General features: G+C 45.9%; 1 protein-coding gene across 2 annotated transcripts in view; it reads left to right on the forward strand.

Annotated features, from left to right (window-relative positions):
* cacna1ha (calcium channel, voltage-dependent, T type, alpha 1H subunit a) overlaps positions 1–14,744 on the forward strand; it is a 69,038-nt gene that overhangs the window by 50,326 nt on the left and 3,968 nt on the right. For both annotated transcript variants that reach the window (XM_077009147.1, XM_077009148.1), the window contains 24 exons: positions 1,565–1,716; positions 2,116–2,301; positions 2,667–2,784; positions 3,551–3,706; positions 4,211–4,298; positions 4,746–4,951; positions 5,092–5,478; positions 6,020–6,120; positions 6,205–6,328; positions 6,498–6,566; positions 6,659–6,843; positions 7,424–7,550; positions 7,657–7,782; positions 8,091–8,180; positions 8,315–8,507; positions 10,409–10,560; positions 10,831–10,940; positions 11,852–11,985; positions 12,169–12,239; positions 12,664–12,742; positions 13,346–13,467; positions 13,602–13,919; positions 14,203–14,371; positions 14,496–14,656. In XM_077009147.1, the coding sequence (XP_076865262.1) occupies positions 1,565–1,716; positions 2,116–2,301; positions 2,667–2,784; positions 3,551–3,706; positions 4,211–4,298; positions 4,746–4,951; positions 5,092–5,478; positions 6,020–6,120; positions 6,205–6,328; positions 6,498–6,566; positions 6,659–6,843; positions 7,424–7,550; positions 7,657–7,782; positions 8,091–8,180; positions 8,315–8,507; positions 10,409–10,560; positions 10,831–10,940; positions 11,852–11,985; positions 12,169–12,239; positions 12,664–12,742; positions 13,346–13,467; positions 13,602–13,919; positions 14,203–14,371; positions 14,496–14,656 (3,624 nt within the window). The remainder of the gene's footprint in view (positions 1–1,564; positions 1,717–2,115; positions 2,302–2,666; positions 2,785–3,550; positions 3,707–4,210; positions 4,299–4,745; positions 4,952–5,091; positions 5,479–6,019; positions 6,121–6,204; positions 6,329–6,497; positions 6,567–6,658; positions 6,844–7,423; positions 7,551–7,656; positions 7,783–8,090; positions 8,181–8,314; positions 8,508–10,408; positions 10,561–10,830; positions 10,941–11,851; positions 11,986–12,168; positions 12,240–12,663; positions 12,743–13,345; positions 13,468–13,601; positions 13,920–14,202; positions 14,372–14,495; positions 14,657–14,744) is intronic.

Raw genomic sequence — 14,744 nt, forward strand, 5'->3', positions numbered from 1 at the left:
AATGAAGAAAGCATAGAGCAGCATGTTTCCCAAAGATGGTTAAACCATAAAAGAAATTGAAGCTGAATATAATTCTTGTACAGCATTAAATGTCACAGATTGATTATAAATATCATTGTACTAGTCAATCATTTCCTGGTCAATCATTTCCTGGGTGAGCATTTTCTGGTCAATCATTTCCTGGGTGATCATTTCCTTTAATGGACCTCTATTTGCATTAGCATAGCCTTCAGCATTGTGAGGAACCTGAAAACACATCTCTGTGTGAAAAGCCTGTACCATTTTTAAGAAACTAAAGCCTTGAAGCCACGAACAACGTGTCAGTAATGTAGCTTATTTAACATCAGTCTCATACTATAAGAGATATGCCTGAATAAAACATGGAGAGATATGTCAGTTATCAAATACATGTTTTGATGTTTAAATCAACACAAGCACTCCTATTTTAGTCTTATTACTCATTGCATACTCATTACTAACCCTAAGTGAGGCCATTTCTATGCATTTTATAGGTTTAGCACTTTAAAATCTCAAGCATTTTGATATATTGAACATTAAAATGTGTTGATGTTGGGGCTTGTATGAGATTGATTGTATAGATTTTGGTGGATATTCAGATGTTGTAAGTTCATTGTCAGGTGAGGAGGTGTCGTAGCTGCTGGAGGCCCATCCTTCTAGAGCGACTCCCTCGTTATCTGAACAGGAGCATTCAGACACATCAAACCAGGTTTAGCAGTTGGCAGTGCCTCTGGCAAATAATTATACCAAGGTTCTGAGTTTCTATCATTGATCTTATTTGTCTTGGCATTGGAAAGTGTAAGTAAAGGTTCCACTGGTGGAATTAGCCACCAGACGGCATGGCGGATAAGACATGGAAAACAAGAGTTTGATGTATCTCACTGATGTAACGTGAGCAGAATCCAGGTGAAGTCTGAGGCTGAGTGCACTCTAAATGATTAGTCGAGAAGCAGAAGGAGCCCTTGGCATTACACCTGCTGTACAATTTGTTTATTGATTTGTAAAGGAGAGCCTGCAGATAGCCATTCCACATGTTCTTCACAGTGCTGGCACTGTCTACCCTTGGCAGACACATGGGGATACATCTAGTCCATAAATGATGGATCGGTTTTAGGGCCACTGTCAGATTTTGCTGCCGCCCTGCTCAGCTCATAATAAGTAAAAAAACTTTTAGAAGTAAAAAAATGTTGGCCAAGTCCTTTTATTCCTGCAATTCTGGCCTTTAATGTCTGTATCATCATTTATATAGTCACTAAATGAGTATCTAGAGCCATCTTAATAGCTTATGGTAATATTCATTATGTAAATACTGTTGGAGAAAATGTGGGCTTCCATTTAGATGCACTCCATTCTGGAGGAGTGCGGTGGGGCCGTTGAGTGCTACTGTGTGACATTTATGTATGACATTTATATAATATGGCAGTTTGGAGAATTGGTCTTTGTCAGAGTGGTCATGGACCCTCATCTTTAGCACCCCAGGGAGCAGTTAGCACAGACCGGTGCTACAGTGGGTTAAGGAGACATGGCTGTCTGTTCCCTCCCACAGCCCGAAGTGCTGACAGACATTCTGGAGATCAGCAATATTGTCTTCACCAGCATGTTTGTCCTTGAGATGATCTTCAAGCTGATGGCCTTCGGCCTCTTCGGCTACATCAAGAACCCCTACAACATCTTTGATGGGATCATTGTAGTTATAAGGTAAGTGTTTCTGCTGTGCGTTAATTCAACTGCGCCATACTTCACTGGGCTCATTCTGACACTCGTTCTGGTGATATTCTGATTCGTTCTAATGGGCGAACTGTAATGACACTTTCCTCCAAGACCTTGATGAGTTAAAGCTGATGTTTATCATATGAACATTTGACCTGGATCTCCATCATGGCTGTCAACGTGTAATTGTGTAATTGATTTGCCGCATGTGTTGATTTTGCTGACAGTGTGTGTGTGTGTGTGTGTGTGTGTGTGTGTGTGTGTGTGTGTGTGTGTGTGTGTGTGTGTGTGTGCTCGTGTGTGTGTGTGTGTACGTGCTCATGTGTGTGTGTGTGTGTGTGCGCGTGCGCGTGCTCGTGTGTGTGTGTGTGTGTCCGTCCATGCCAGTGTTTGGGAGATCATCGGCCAGGCTGACGGGGGCCTGTCTGTGCTCAGGACCTTCCGGCTGCTGCGTGTGCTGAAGCTCGTACGCTTCCTTCCGGCTCTGCGCAGGCAGCTGGTGGTCCTGATGAAGACCATGGACAACGTGGCCACCTTCTGTATGCTGCTCATGCTCTTCATCTTCACCTTCAGGTGCTTAACGGCCACCTCAGGCCAATTGTGCATCTCACTTAATTTACTCAGCCAAATTAATCGCCAAACTCAAGAACACTTCAGATATTCCCCACAGTCCTGGGGCCAAAGAGAACAGAGGAATTACTCTGAACTGTGTTTTACTCTGAATGGTATTTACTGAGATAAAGCCTTCTTGATCTGACTACAAATATTATGCGTGTATTGTTAAATATTGTTTAATTAAATCACATCTCGTTTTTAATTGACATTTGCGCTTCACACTTCATGTATGAGGACAGCTTAGAAGAAGGATAAATTCCCAGCAGGTAATCATCATCTCTGGGTCACAGAGCCACTAACACTGTGTTTGAACTCTTCTGCAGTATTCTTGGCATGCATCTGTTTGGATGTAAGTTCAGCCTGAAGACGGAGAACGGAGACACCATTCCAGACAGGAAGAACTTCGACTCCCTGCTGTGGGCCATTGTGACCGTCTTTCAGGTTAGAGCAGGGACACCAAAGCCTCTATTTCTGCTGGGTGGGGGCGGGAAATAAGGTTAATAAATACCCCAAATCATCATGGACAAGTGGCGCTAGTGTGTCGTGTGAAGTGTCTCCATACAGTCGAGCGCTCCGTCCTCAGGGAGCGGCTGTTTTAGGAGGCTCTAGGCCTGTAAGGACTCTGCAGTGTGAAGAACACGGAGAGGCTCTTTCTGCTCTTCAGCACACAGTCAAGTTGCACCCTCCATTATTTTTCGTCTTGAACAGCACCAAGCAGAATGATTTTTTTGAACACTTGGAATGGATTTTCCTGTAGCATTTGTTGTATCAGCACAACTCTGCCCGACGCTGCTGAGGCGCTGAACCTGCACTGTGTCTGGCTGTGCTGTGCAGACTCGCAGGGATCTCTTCTGTAGAAAACATCTGCAGATATTTTATCATGGAATTAATGGATATAATAGCTGAACTGGTATGGCCAAGAACTTTAACACAAAGGCACTGAATCATTGTGCTTTCAACAGAACAATTGTTTTAGTATGGTTTTTATCAACTCTGCCCTTTAGCTGGGTTAGACAACCTGTGAATGTTAATTTTCTAGTGTATTTCAGGAGTGTTAACTTACACAAGGACACAGCAAACACACTCACACTCCACTGTTGTTTTTAACCTTCAAATGACCTGCTGCTGTTAGCAGCTTCTCTGCTGTTCTGTAAAGCTTTCTATGTCGGTTCTACGTTTGTGAGGACACGCTGTGGCTTTGTTGCAGATCCTGACTCAGGAGGACTGGAACATGGTGCTCTATAATGGCATGGCGTCCACTTCTCCACTGGCAGCTCTCTACTTTGTTGCCCTGATGACGTTTGGGAATTATGTCCTTTTTAACCTGCTGGTGGCCATTCTGGTGGAAGGCTTTCAAGCAGAGGTGCTTTAACATATCATTCAGTGTTTTGTAGTCAGTTCTGTTTTGTGTTACACTTCTAAAATTGTTGTTATTGTTTGCCTTTATGTGAAGACATACAGAATGACGCAACATGTTTTTAGTGGCAGTTGATTCAATGGCAGATTATTTCTGCAATAATTTCCGCTAAGTGGTTTATTTTCGCGCTGTGATGAACCTGCGTCTTCCACTGAATTACTTCTGTGGATCCTCATTGTGCGGCCCTCACACTGCAGGCTGCGTGACCCTCACACTCACACTGCAGGCTGTACAGCTCAGCGCTGCATGTGTGTTTTAAAGCCGCTAGCGCGGGTGCCAGTGGAGAATCCTCCACTGCGTGTACATACTGCATGGCTAGACCTCAGCCCCTGAGACAGATGGGCCAACTGCTGTGTGTGCTCAGTGTTGCCCCCTGGTGGCAGGACCAACAGCTGTGCTCTGAGTAATGGTTGCGAGCCTGGAGTGTAAAACACCTCCTGTGCCTTTCAGGGAGATGCCAACAAGTCTGACGGAGATGAAGAGAAGAGGTCAGTTAACTTCGAGGAAGAGGAGAAGATGAAGGAGTTGCGTGCCACAGGTCAATGCGGTTCAAACCATTTTACTCATAATATACTGGTGAGAAACATCAGCACATTTAATAAAGCAGACTTAGGTGTTTAAGGAGGAAGAGCCAGTTTATGTATTCTATGGCCACCACTGCCGTAAGAGCTACTCAGGCATGGATGAGTTCAGCCTGACTTCCTGTGTGGTTAACCTCTTGTGAAGAGAGCAACAGTCTTTTAAAGCTGCTTTAAAATCAGTGTTCATTCACCATTGTCTGAGCATTATATGGATTCTGAGCAGAATATGGGCTTTTATGTGCTCTCTGCTATTTCATTATCTTACTGCAGGCCCGTTCCATCGACTTTAGTCAGTGGACATTGGCGAGACCTTACAGCATGTAGTACTTCAAGAGCTGTTAAAGCGTTTTGATTTCTCCTGCTCTCATAAAATTGATGGTAACTTCTGCAATTGTCACCGACAGAGTTGAAGATGTACTCCCTCATGATGTCAGCAAATGGGCACGTGGACTGTCGTGGCACTCTGCCGCCACCAATCATCATGCACACGGCTGCCACTCCCATGCCCACACCCAAGAGCTCTCTGGGCCAAGAGTCGGTCTTCAGCTTGGAGTCGAGGCGTGGCAGTGGGATCTCCATTGACCCGAATGCCTATGATCTGAGATCTCTGGTAAGAGCTTTTTGCCAAAGATGGAAAAAGGGCGAAAGCTGGTTTTGACTTTTAATATTTATTTGGTTATGATGAACTGAAGTGGCCCAGCTGTGAAAACGAGGGGAAAGTGTTGAGGTTGGTACATTCCCCCATGCCAGGCCAGTCCACGGAGGTCGCCCTGCCACCCACGCAGCTGTGGCAGCAACTGGGGCAGCCGCCGGTCAAGCTGGAACAGCCTGAGCCGGGCGCCGAGCTTGAAGAGGAGAGACACTTCCGGCGAGAGGGAGTCTTTGCTGTCAGGCAAGGGCAGGGGCAGCTTCGAGGATGAGGACGTGGAGGGCACGTTTCTGGGCACGGTGGGCAGTGCTAGCAGGGACTCTCTGCAGCACCCCAGCTCTCTGGACTTCCCCGAGCTGGTTGCGGGACCCGGCGCGGGCCTGGCGGGAGAGTACCAGGACTGCAACGGCAGGATCCTGCACCTGCACACACAGCTGTCCTCTGAGCTGAACCGGGAGGATTCTGCAACAGAGGAGGACTTGGATGATGTGAGTGAATGCACAGGCACAGACACACACACACACACATACACACACCCATATATATATATATATATATATATATATATATATATATATATATATATATGCGCGCTTCCATCCAAGCATACATATGCAGAGACATTCCTGCTGGGCTGTGTTGATAGTGCCAGTGCTTTGTGGTTTTTAAAGGATGCTGTCCCTGGAGTTAGGCTCACTAGGAGGCTAATTGTCATTCTATAATTGATTCAGCCCAGCACTTTGCAGGGCCTAATTGTTTTCTGTGGTGGGTGGAAAGTGACCTCTTTGGTGCCAGCATGACAGCTCTATAGCAAACAAGTTTTAGAAGATATGAATTAAAGGATTACAGGGTATCTTAGCAATGGCGGGGGGCCTGCTGGGGGGGGTGGCAAAAACACTATTCAAACATACTGGCGACTGTAAACATGTTTAAATAACATTAAATGATTGTTATTAAATATAATAATATTATGCTGTTTATGTTGATAAGTTCAGTCACTGAGCTCGTTGGTTTGATCATGTGCTGCAGAGTTTCTGTTCTCGTCTGAAGAAGACGCTGGACTCTTATAAACCCCAGTGGTGTAAAGATCACGAGGACTGGTCCCTCTATCTGTTTTCCCCCCAGAACAAGTGAGTTCTATCGTCTACCGTGACCCTATTTCATACTTTACATCCATGCAGCCTCAACCTCTGATCTATGCTTCCATTTTACAGATTTCGCGTGATCTGCCAGAGGGTTATCTCACACAAGATGTTTGATCACGTGGTGTTGGTCTTTATCTTCCTTAACTGTATAACAATTGCTCTGGAGAGGCCAGATATTAAATCTCAGAGCACAGTAAGCACACACATTACATCACTGCACACCTAAGGATCTGACGAATTTACCAGCTATCTGATCAAAGCCTTTTAATCAGATCCCTTGATGGGTTTGACAGTCGTAGATCTTTGCCATTGTCACGCTGTGATCTGCTGATGAATGCTGTTGTTTGTGTTTGTTTTTCTAGGAGCGACTATTTCTCAGCATTTCTAATTATGTTTTCACTGTGATTTTTGTTGCTGAAATGACTGTGAAGGTATTTAAGCTTCCAACTGATGCAGACATCCAGAGTATTACCGAATAAGTCCCTGGGTTTCGGTGAGCTCATGTGTTTGCCGTCTCTTGAAGGTGGTGGCCCTTGGCTTTTACTCGGGGAAGCACAGCTATCTGCAGAGCACATGGAACATACTGGATGGAGTGCTGGTTTTTGTCTCTCTCATTGACATACTGGTGTTGCTCGCATCCAGTGGTGGGAATCGGATCTTGGTCATTCTGAGAGTCCTGCGCTTGCTCCGGACCCTGCGGCCTCTCAGGTCAGTAAGTCCTGTGATCCATCCATAGGAAAGAGGAAGGAGTTTTAATGCAGAACCATGCAGAACCTTAGTGCAGGGCAAGAATTCTGCCAGGACCAATAGGGCAGAGCCAGGATCCGTATTGCAGGAAATGGATCATTAACACAGAGAAAGGATCCTCATTGCAGGATGTGGATCATTAATGCAGAGCCAGGATCCATAGGGTAGAGCCAGGATCCTTAGCACAAGGCAGGGATCCATACCGCAGGGTCAGGTTTCTTAATCCAGAGCCAAGATCCTTAATACAGGTCTTAATACACTTCTTTGGTTCAGGGATCAATCAGAGATGAACTGAGATTAGTTCAGTGAGCTTTTGAAAGTTCTGCAGTACATCATGCAAAGCCCGTCTGCTAAAGTGGTGAACACAACCGTTTGTAAGTTATTCCTGAATGTTGTGCAATTGTTATCTGTCCTGGCATTATTATCCTGTCATGCAGCTGCATCGTGATCACGAACACCATTCAGAAAAACAGTGTTGTGTAAACGTTGCACTCGGTCCACGCAGCAGTACAGATGGTGTGGTGCTGGTTTGTGTGGGCAGGGTGATCAGCCGTGCTCCCGGGCTCAAGCTCGTGGTGGAAACGCTGATAACGTCTCTGAGGCCCATCGGGAACATCGTGCTGATCTGCTTCGCTTTCTTCATCGTCTTTGGCATTCTGGGAGTGCAGGTGAAATCTTCTCCCAGTAAATCAAAGCACTTGTCACACTTCACACTTCATAAATGACCAAACTGTTCTCTGAACAATTCTGCGTGGTTTTTTTTCTAATGTTTAGCTCTTCAAGGGCAAGTTTTACCATTGTGAAGGTTCAGACACAAGAAACATTACTAACAAGTCAGATTGCCTACATGCCAACTACAAATGGATTCGGAGGAAGTACAATTTTGATAATTTGGTGCAGGTAAGAATCATTCATTAAAAATAACTGATGAACATGAAAAATATATGTACATGTTCCCCTGTAAATAGTGATATGTAGGACAAGCAAGTGAAAAAATATAGTTTACATTACCATCGCTTGAATAGCCCACAAGAATCATCAGGGAGTTTAGTAGATATCAGTTAAAGTGCTCATTCCAGTTAGGTCCATTTAAGATTTATGAGAACTAGTCATGCACTCATCTAATGTGCTGAATCCCAGAGGTGTGGATTTCCAGGATGCCAGTGAAGTGCGTATGATTTCACTGGCCTTGTGTCTCTGCTTCTCAGGCTCTCATGTCGCTGTTCGTGCTGTCTTGCAAGGACGGCTGGGTAAATATTATGTACGACGGCCTGGATGCTGTGGGTGTGGACCAGCAGGTTTGACTTTTACGTGCCTTGTTTCACACAGTCATGCTTAAGCCCTTAATTACAAAATCGTCCTGTTTTGCTGAGCGGAGCGTTTAAACTTTCGCATCTTTCTCGGTCCGTGGGTCCCGTGTTCCCCACGGCAGCCGGTGAGGAACCACAACCCCTGGATGCTGCTCTACTTCATCTCCTTCCTGCTGATCGTCAGCTTCTTCGTGCTGAACATGTTTGTGGGCGTGGTGGTGGAGAACTTCCACAAGTGCCGGCAGGACCAGGAGGAGGAGGAGGCACGCCTGCGTGAGGAGAAGAGGCAGCGGCTGCTGGAGAAAAGGCGCAGGAGTAAGGAGAATTGCGGGTCTGGTCGGTAGTCTGTTTTTCTGAGCACTGCCTGCCTCCAGAGCCTGAGAGAGAGAGACCATGGAGAGAGAGAGAGAGAGAGAGAGAGAGAGAGAGAGAGAGAGCACAAAATAAATAGATAGATAAGTCCTCAGCATGCCCTTGCATGATATCCCATGGCCACCAAATACTGCATGACAGGTCGTCAAGGGAACTTTGCTTGACACACAGGGTCAGTCAGGACCCCACTGTGTGGGTCCGTGGGAGGCCTGTCCTCCCATTGACAGTTGTAAAAAAAGTGAAAACGCTGTAACGGTTGTCATAGATTTAGCATGGCGCTGATCCATGTCACACCAAGCTGCCAGGGAGATCGGGGGAGGTTTCCACTAGCTCCATAAACAGCTCGCTGGCTGTGTCCCCTAATAGCCACGAGCACCAGAACTACTGCTTGGATCACTCCCAGGAGAGCCAGAGAAGCTGTAAGCACTGCCCACTGCTATATGACCCAGTGAATAAGGGAGGTGCTCAATGGCATTATATGCATAACCATACACATGCCATACACAGTAAAAGCAATTCGACTAATGATCTCTAGCATTAAACCTGACTGCTTTATTCAGGTCTGTCACACACTTCTCATGAGCCATTAATAGCACTGCATGAGAGGTAATATCTTTGAGAGCTAAATTGCATGTAACTAAGGTTACCATAGAATTTAAGCTTTGATCTAAATACAGAGAACCTCTGAATTCTGCTCAGGGTCAGAGAACCACCTACATCTCATATCCACTGTTTTTAAAGGAGGAATAATTATAACTACGTGTTTTATTTTTGCTCTTCCCTCGAGAGCACTGTTTTAGTGGGAATCATTGGGAAGGGCTCTCTCCTGTGGGATCTTCAGCTCACTCAGGAGTCCTGACGAGCCTTAAGAATATAATCACTCTTCAGGCAAAGTGCATCTGTATGACAGGACACCATGATGGGGGGATTGGAAAAAACCAAACCTTTGCTGGAAGGAGTGATTTATGAGCAGCTGTCAGCTCCCTCTCACAGCACATGAGAACGTCTCAGGTGGTACAGAATGCCGGGCTCCCTGCTTGATAGAGTGCACTGCAGTCTCTAGCTGTAATCATTCACCCTGTTACCATGTCTCGTCTCAAACAACAGGAACAGCGATCTTGTCTTGAAGACTTTAAAATGCAGCTCATGTTGTATCTGGTGAAAATCTGCCTGGGTTCTGAGATGATTGTTAGGTCAGGTCTGCATGTGCATCTCTGTGTTCTGTAGCTCATGGGTCCTCTCTTGGCATTGGTAAGTGTTACCAGTAAACATGCTTTGTATGGCAGACTCAGAAAGATGGATTCTTTGTCTGGTTCCAAAACTCAAACCTTTAATATTTTAATACTGTCATTGGGAGAATGCAACACATAACTCTACTAACAAATCGGTAATCATCCCCTCAACAAGGAAAAGTACTAAATACTATGAAAACAACAATGTGTAACATTTACAATCATTCTTATGCATGTCCTTGCACACACGGACAAAGACTGTCATGTTTACGAAGGCATGTGTCCCCAGCACAGCATGTTGAGAGAGGAATGGTGCTGCGAGAGGAATCTTAGATGAGGAGGGACGTTCAAGCTTTAACACTGTGACTCTGAGACAGAGACGGCGTCTCCAGCGTTACAGCAATGTCCTTCACCACCTCCATCTTCCTCTCATGCCCAGTGCCTCCTGCCTGTGCCTCACTGAGTTATCTGCACCGCACCTGCCCTGCACTGACCTGAACATGCTGTCTGCATACGTGTGTGTGTGTGTGTGTGTGTGTGTGTGTGTGTGTGTGTGTGTGTGTGTGTGTGTGTGTGTGTGTGTGTGTGTGTGTGTGTGTGTGTGTGAAACAGAGGCCCAGCAGAGACCCTACTATGCTGATTACTCCCCAGTCCGCCTCTACATCCATACACTATGCACCAACCACTACCTGGATCTCTTCATCACCTGCATCATCTGCATCAATGTGATCACCATGTCTATAGAACACTTCAATCAACCCACGGTGAGTTGACTGCTGCACCTGCACTACAATCAGCTCATGGTGACTCCTCCCTCTATTAACTCCGCCCCTACTTCAGTCATCTCCAGGGTGACTCCTCCCTCTATTAACTCCACCCCCCTGCTTCAGTCTTCCCCCAGGGTGACTCCTCCCTCTATTAATCCCACCCATTCTACAATCATCCCCAGGTTGACTCCTCCCTCTGTTAACTCCGCCCACTGCTTATGAAAGCTTTATCTCCATGTGTGCTGAAATTGTCCTTCTTCCCTACAGTATCTCGAGGAAGCTTTAAAGTACTGCAACTATGTCTTCACCGTCTTCTTCGTCTTAGAGGCTCTTCTGAAACTTGTGGCTTTTGGCTTCCGAAGGTTTTTCAAAGACAGGTACAACATCAGATCTGCAGACGTGTGCATTTATCAACAAGACACTGACTTTAAAGAAGAGAAATGCACATAAATCACTGATGTGGTTAGGTAGGCCACACGATCTGCTGAAGTACTAACAGTACGGCTGTACTGAGGGAAGAGAAAAGAATCTTTGACATCCTCCCTGCTCTGTTTATAACCACTGAATGCATATCAGAGTCCTTTACACTGTGTGATACAGCATCCTGTAGTCTTTAGGTTCTCATTACCAAATTTGGTAATTGTAATCCTGTTTTATAAAGGTCATTCCATAGGGTTCCATAGGGAGTGCTGCCTCTGTGTCTTGCATGCATCACCCTTAGGAAGAAAGGCCAATGACGGCTTAGACTCCCAGATATAGCAGTGCAGTGTTTTACGGTTAAACTTGTGCAGGACAAACACAAGCTCTTGCCAGATCAACACGGCTTATAAACCCAAGCAGTCTCATGTTGCTGGTACTGCCCTTCTTCATGTCTGCATGCACAAAGAAACTACATTCAGAGAGAAGATGATAGTCCTTTGTTTTGCGTCCTTTGTTCTGAAATTGGCTTGTGGGGTGAAAGAGGAATGAGACGTGAAAATCTTAGAAATTGGATACACAGCACATTGGATAGTTCTGATGATTAAACATAACAGTGTGATTACATCATTTCATAATTACTTGCATAATGCATGTGATGTCTCTGGTTGGTTGATACATTGGCTCTTAGATGAACCATTTGTTTCAATTATAACTAATACCATATATTATGCTGAGCTCACATTTGCCATATTTACCCCGTGTGCCTTCACATCTAATGTCACTCACTAGATTTTCCAGATTCTACTAAAAGTTGGTGACTGCAAACCGTTTTGCACTCCTGCTGTAAATACGATGCTCTTCTCGGCAGGTGGAACCAGCTGGACCTGGCCATCGTGCTCCTGTCCATCATGGGTATCACCCTGGAGGAGATCAAGATGAATGCTGCTCTACCCATCAACCCCACCATCATCCGCATCATGCGTGTTCTGCGGATAGCCCGAGGTAGCACAGCACTTTCACTCAAAACGTTAGCTCAGAAGTCCTTTGTGGCTTTGTTTATCTGGGCGCACGCTGGCCAAAACGCTCGGGGGCTGTTTTTCGCAGCAGTAGGATGTGCTATTACGCAGGGCTGTGAGAGACCAGAAGTGCTGAGTAAGTGTTCATGTTGCTTACTTTGTCCACTAGTGCTGAAGCTTTTGAAGCTGGCTACAGGCATGAGAGCATTGTTGGACACCGTGATGCAAGCTCTCCCACAGGTGACTTCATTATCTATCGGGTTTCATGAGCATGTTATAAATCCACCTCCTACAGAGAGGATATATTTTCATTTTGAAAATGCTGGTGTCACAAGAGTTTTCTTTAATTAGTTTTCTTTTTTTAATTAGAATTTAAGATGAGAAATGTTTCATTAGCAGTGCTGCCATTTGTACTTTGCATTTGTTGTGATAAGTGGGTGTGATTTTGCAATTGGTAACACTATTGTGAGTAATGTCCATATTTTTCACATAATACATATACTTCTGTCATCAGCATGTTACATACCTTTTGTTTGTAGCATGGACATTAGCCTGTTCATTATACTGTGTAATTTATGAAAACCTGAGTTTGCTTCCATAACGTAGTCCTGCAGTTTGTGATGTTGTGTTATCACGTGTGTGATGATGTCATGTCGTTCCTCAGGTGGGGAATCTGGGTTTGCTGTTTATGCTTCTCTTTTTCATCTACGCGGCACTCGGCGTGGAGCTCTTCGGGAAACTGGGTCAGTACAGCATTGCCTTCCCACTCAGCTCACTGGCCCACACCACCACCTGCCCTCACACTGCCTGCCATTTTTGGTTTTAGGATGGAGATGTTTAGATTTGATCCTTGGACCTTTCTTCCAAATGTAGAGCCCTTGCTGAAGTACAGTGGTAATGTACAGGGAGAGGGGAACAAAATTAGCTCTGTCGATCTTTGGAGAATTGAGAGAACTTACCCCCATGACAGCAGCTTATTTTACTAGAGGTGGCCTCTCGGCTCGGGCAGACGTTTCTGTGCCAAGTATATCCCTGTGTGAGGCTCCTTTAACAGAGAAATGGTTGAAGCTCTTGTCTGGAAGGACCGGCACTCTGCTCTGCTTTCATTTGCTTTAACTGAAATCAATGCTAATTATGATGTCAGTGCTGCAGACATCATGTGTCCTTCTAAAGCTGCTCCCAGCCCTTCTCTCTGCTTCTCACATTTCCAAATTTGATGATGAGCAGGGATGTTTCAAATGCTCTTCTGCTTGAAATGCGTGTTGTGGGCCTGCACTTCATCACTGTGTATATGTGTGTGTGTGTGTGTGTGTGTGTGTGGTTGCCACCCCCCTCCCCCTGTGCAGAATGCAGTGATAAGAACCCATGTGAAGGACTGAGTCGACACGCCACTTTCGAGAACTTTGGGATGGCCTTTCTCACACTCTTCAGAGTTTCCACCGGGGACAATTGGAACGGCATAATGAAGGTACTATATAAATGTCAAGCATCAAGGCTGAAATACTAATACCAGCACTGTTGACGGCATTCACAGTGACTGACTAACAGTATATTTTCATGGTCTTTTGCCCCTGTCCCTGGAATGCTGCATGCCTCACACAGGACACTCTGAGGGAGTGCACCCCTGAGGACAAGCACTGTCTGCCCTACCTTCCCTGGGTCTCTCCCCTGTATTTTGTGACGTTCGTGCTGATGGCCCAGTTCGTGCTGGTGAACGTGGTGGTGGCTGTGCTGATGAAGCACCTGGAGGAGAGCAACAAGGAGGCCAAGGAGGACGCCGAGATGGACGCCGAGATCGAAATGGAGATGGAGATGGAGATGGAGATGGCCAGGCGTCTGAGTGAAGCCTCGGCAGGGAGCTCCGTTGGACTGGAGGGCAGGGGCACCTACATGGGGCCAAGGCCTGACTCACCTGCACAGGTGAATCATTATGTGAGGTTCAGCAGAAGCACCACTGCAAGTGTTAATACATTACGGCTGGTTGTACTCCAGTGGTTGATCCTGAACAAAGCCAGCATAGAAAAAAAGTTCATAGAATTTTTGTCATTTAGCTAAATAGTCACAAAGTATCCACAAAATATCTGTAACACTTTTTACAGATTTTTTGAGCTTGGAAGGGGAGGGGTGTGTGTGTGTTTATATAGTACATCAGGCCAAGGGTAAAGAAGAAGACTGCCTTTCTCTCTCTCTCTCACACACACAGGACAAGGAGTTGCAAGGAGCTCCGGAGAATTTTCTGTCTCCACGGAAGATGTCGGTGTCTCGTATGCACTCTTTACCCAATGACAGCTACATGTTCCACCCTGTGAGGCCAGCCAGTGCACCATACCCACTGCAGGAGGTGGAGCCAACCCTAGGACACCTTGAGTTAGGTACTTAATGCATTAGATACATTACCATCATGAATTCATGTATTTTTTTCCTTCCAGAGTTTACAATTGAAAGAGTTTAAGTGATGCGTAAAGGTGTAATGACCCGCAGTCACTTTCCATACAGGCTCAATGACATCAATCCACTCTCAGCCGTGTGAGGGCCGCCATTCCCTTCTGCAGGTCCCCGGGGTTCCTCCCACGCCCCACTTTAGCATGCGCATGGCCAGGACACCCCCAGCCCAGCCCTCCCCCCCACACAGCCCAGGCAGGCCGCTACGTAGGCAGGTACAGTGGCTGCTACAGTGTTGCTCATTATTCCATTGTCAAGAACTGTCTCAAAGTGCAAGATGTTCCCAATTATTCTTTGGGTGAC

Source organism: Brachyhypopomus gauderio, chromosome 6 (genome assembly GCF_052324685.1).
Source record: "Brachyhypopomus gauderio isolate BG-103 chromosome 6, BGAUD_0.2, whole genome shotgun sequence".
In the NCBI taxonomy this organism is placed as follows: Eukaryota; Metazoa; Chordata; class Actinopteri; order Gymnotiformes; family Hypopomidae; genus Brachyhypopomus; species Brachyhypopomus gauderio.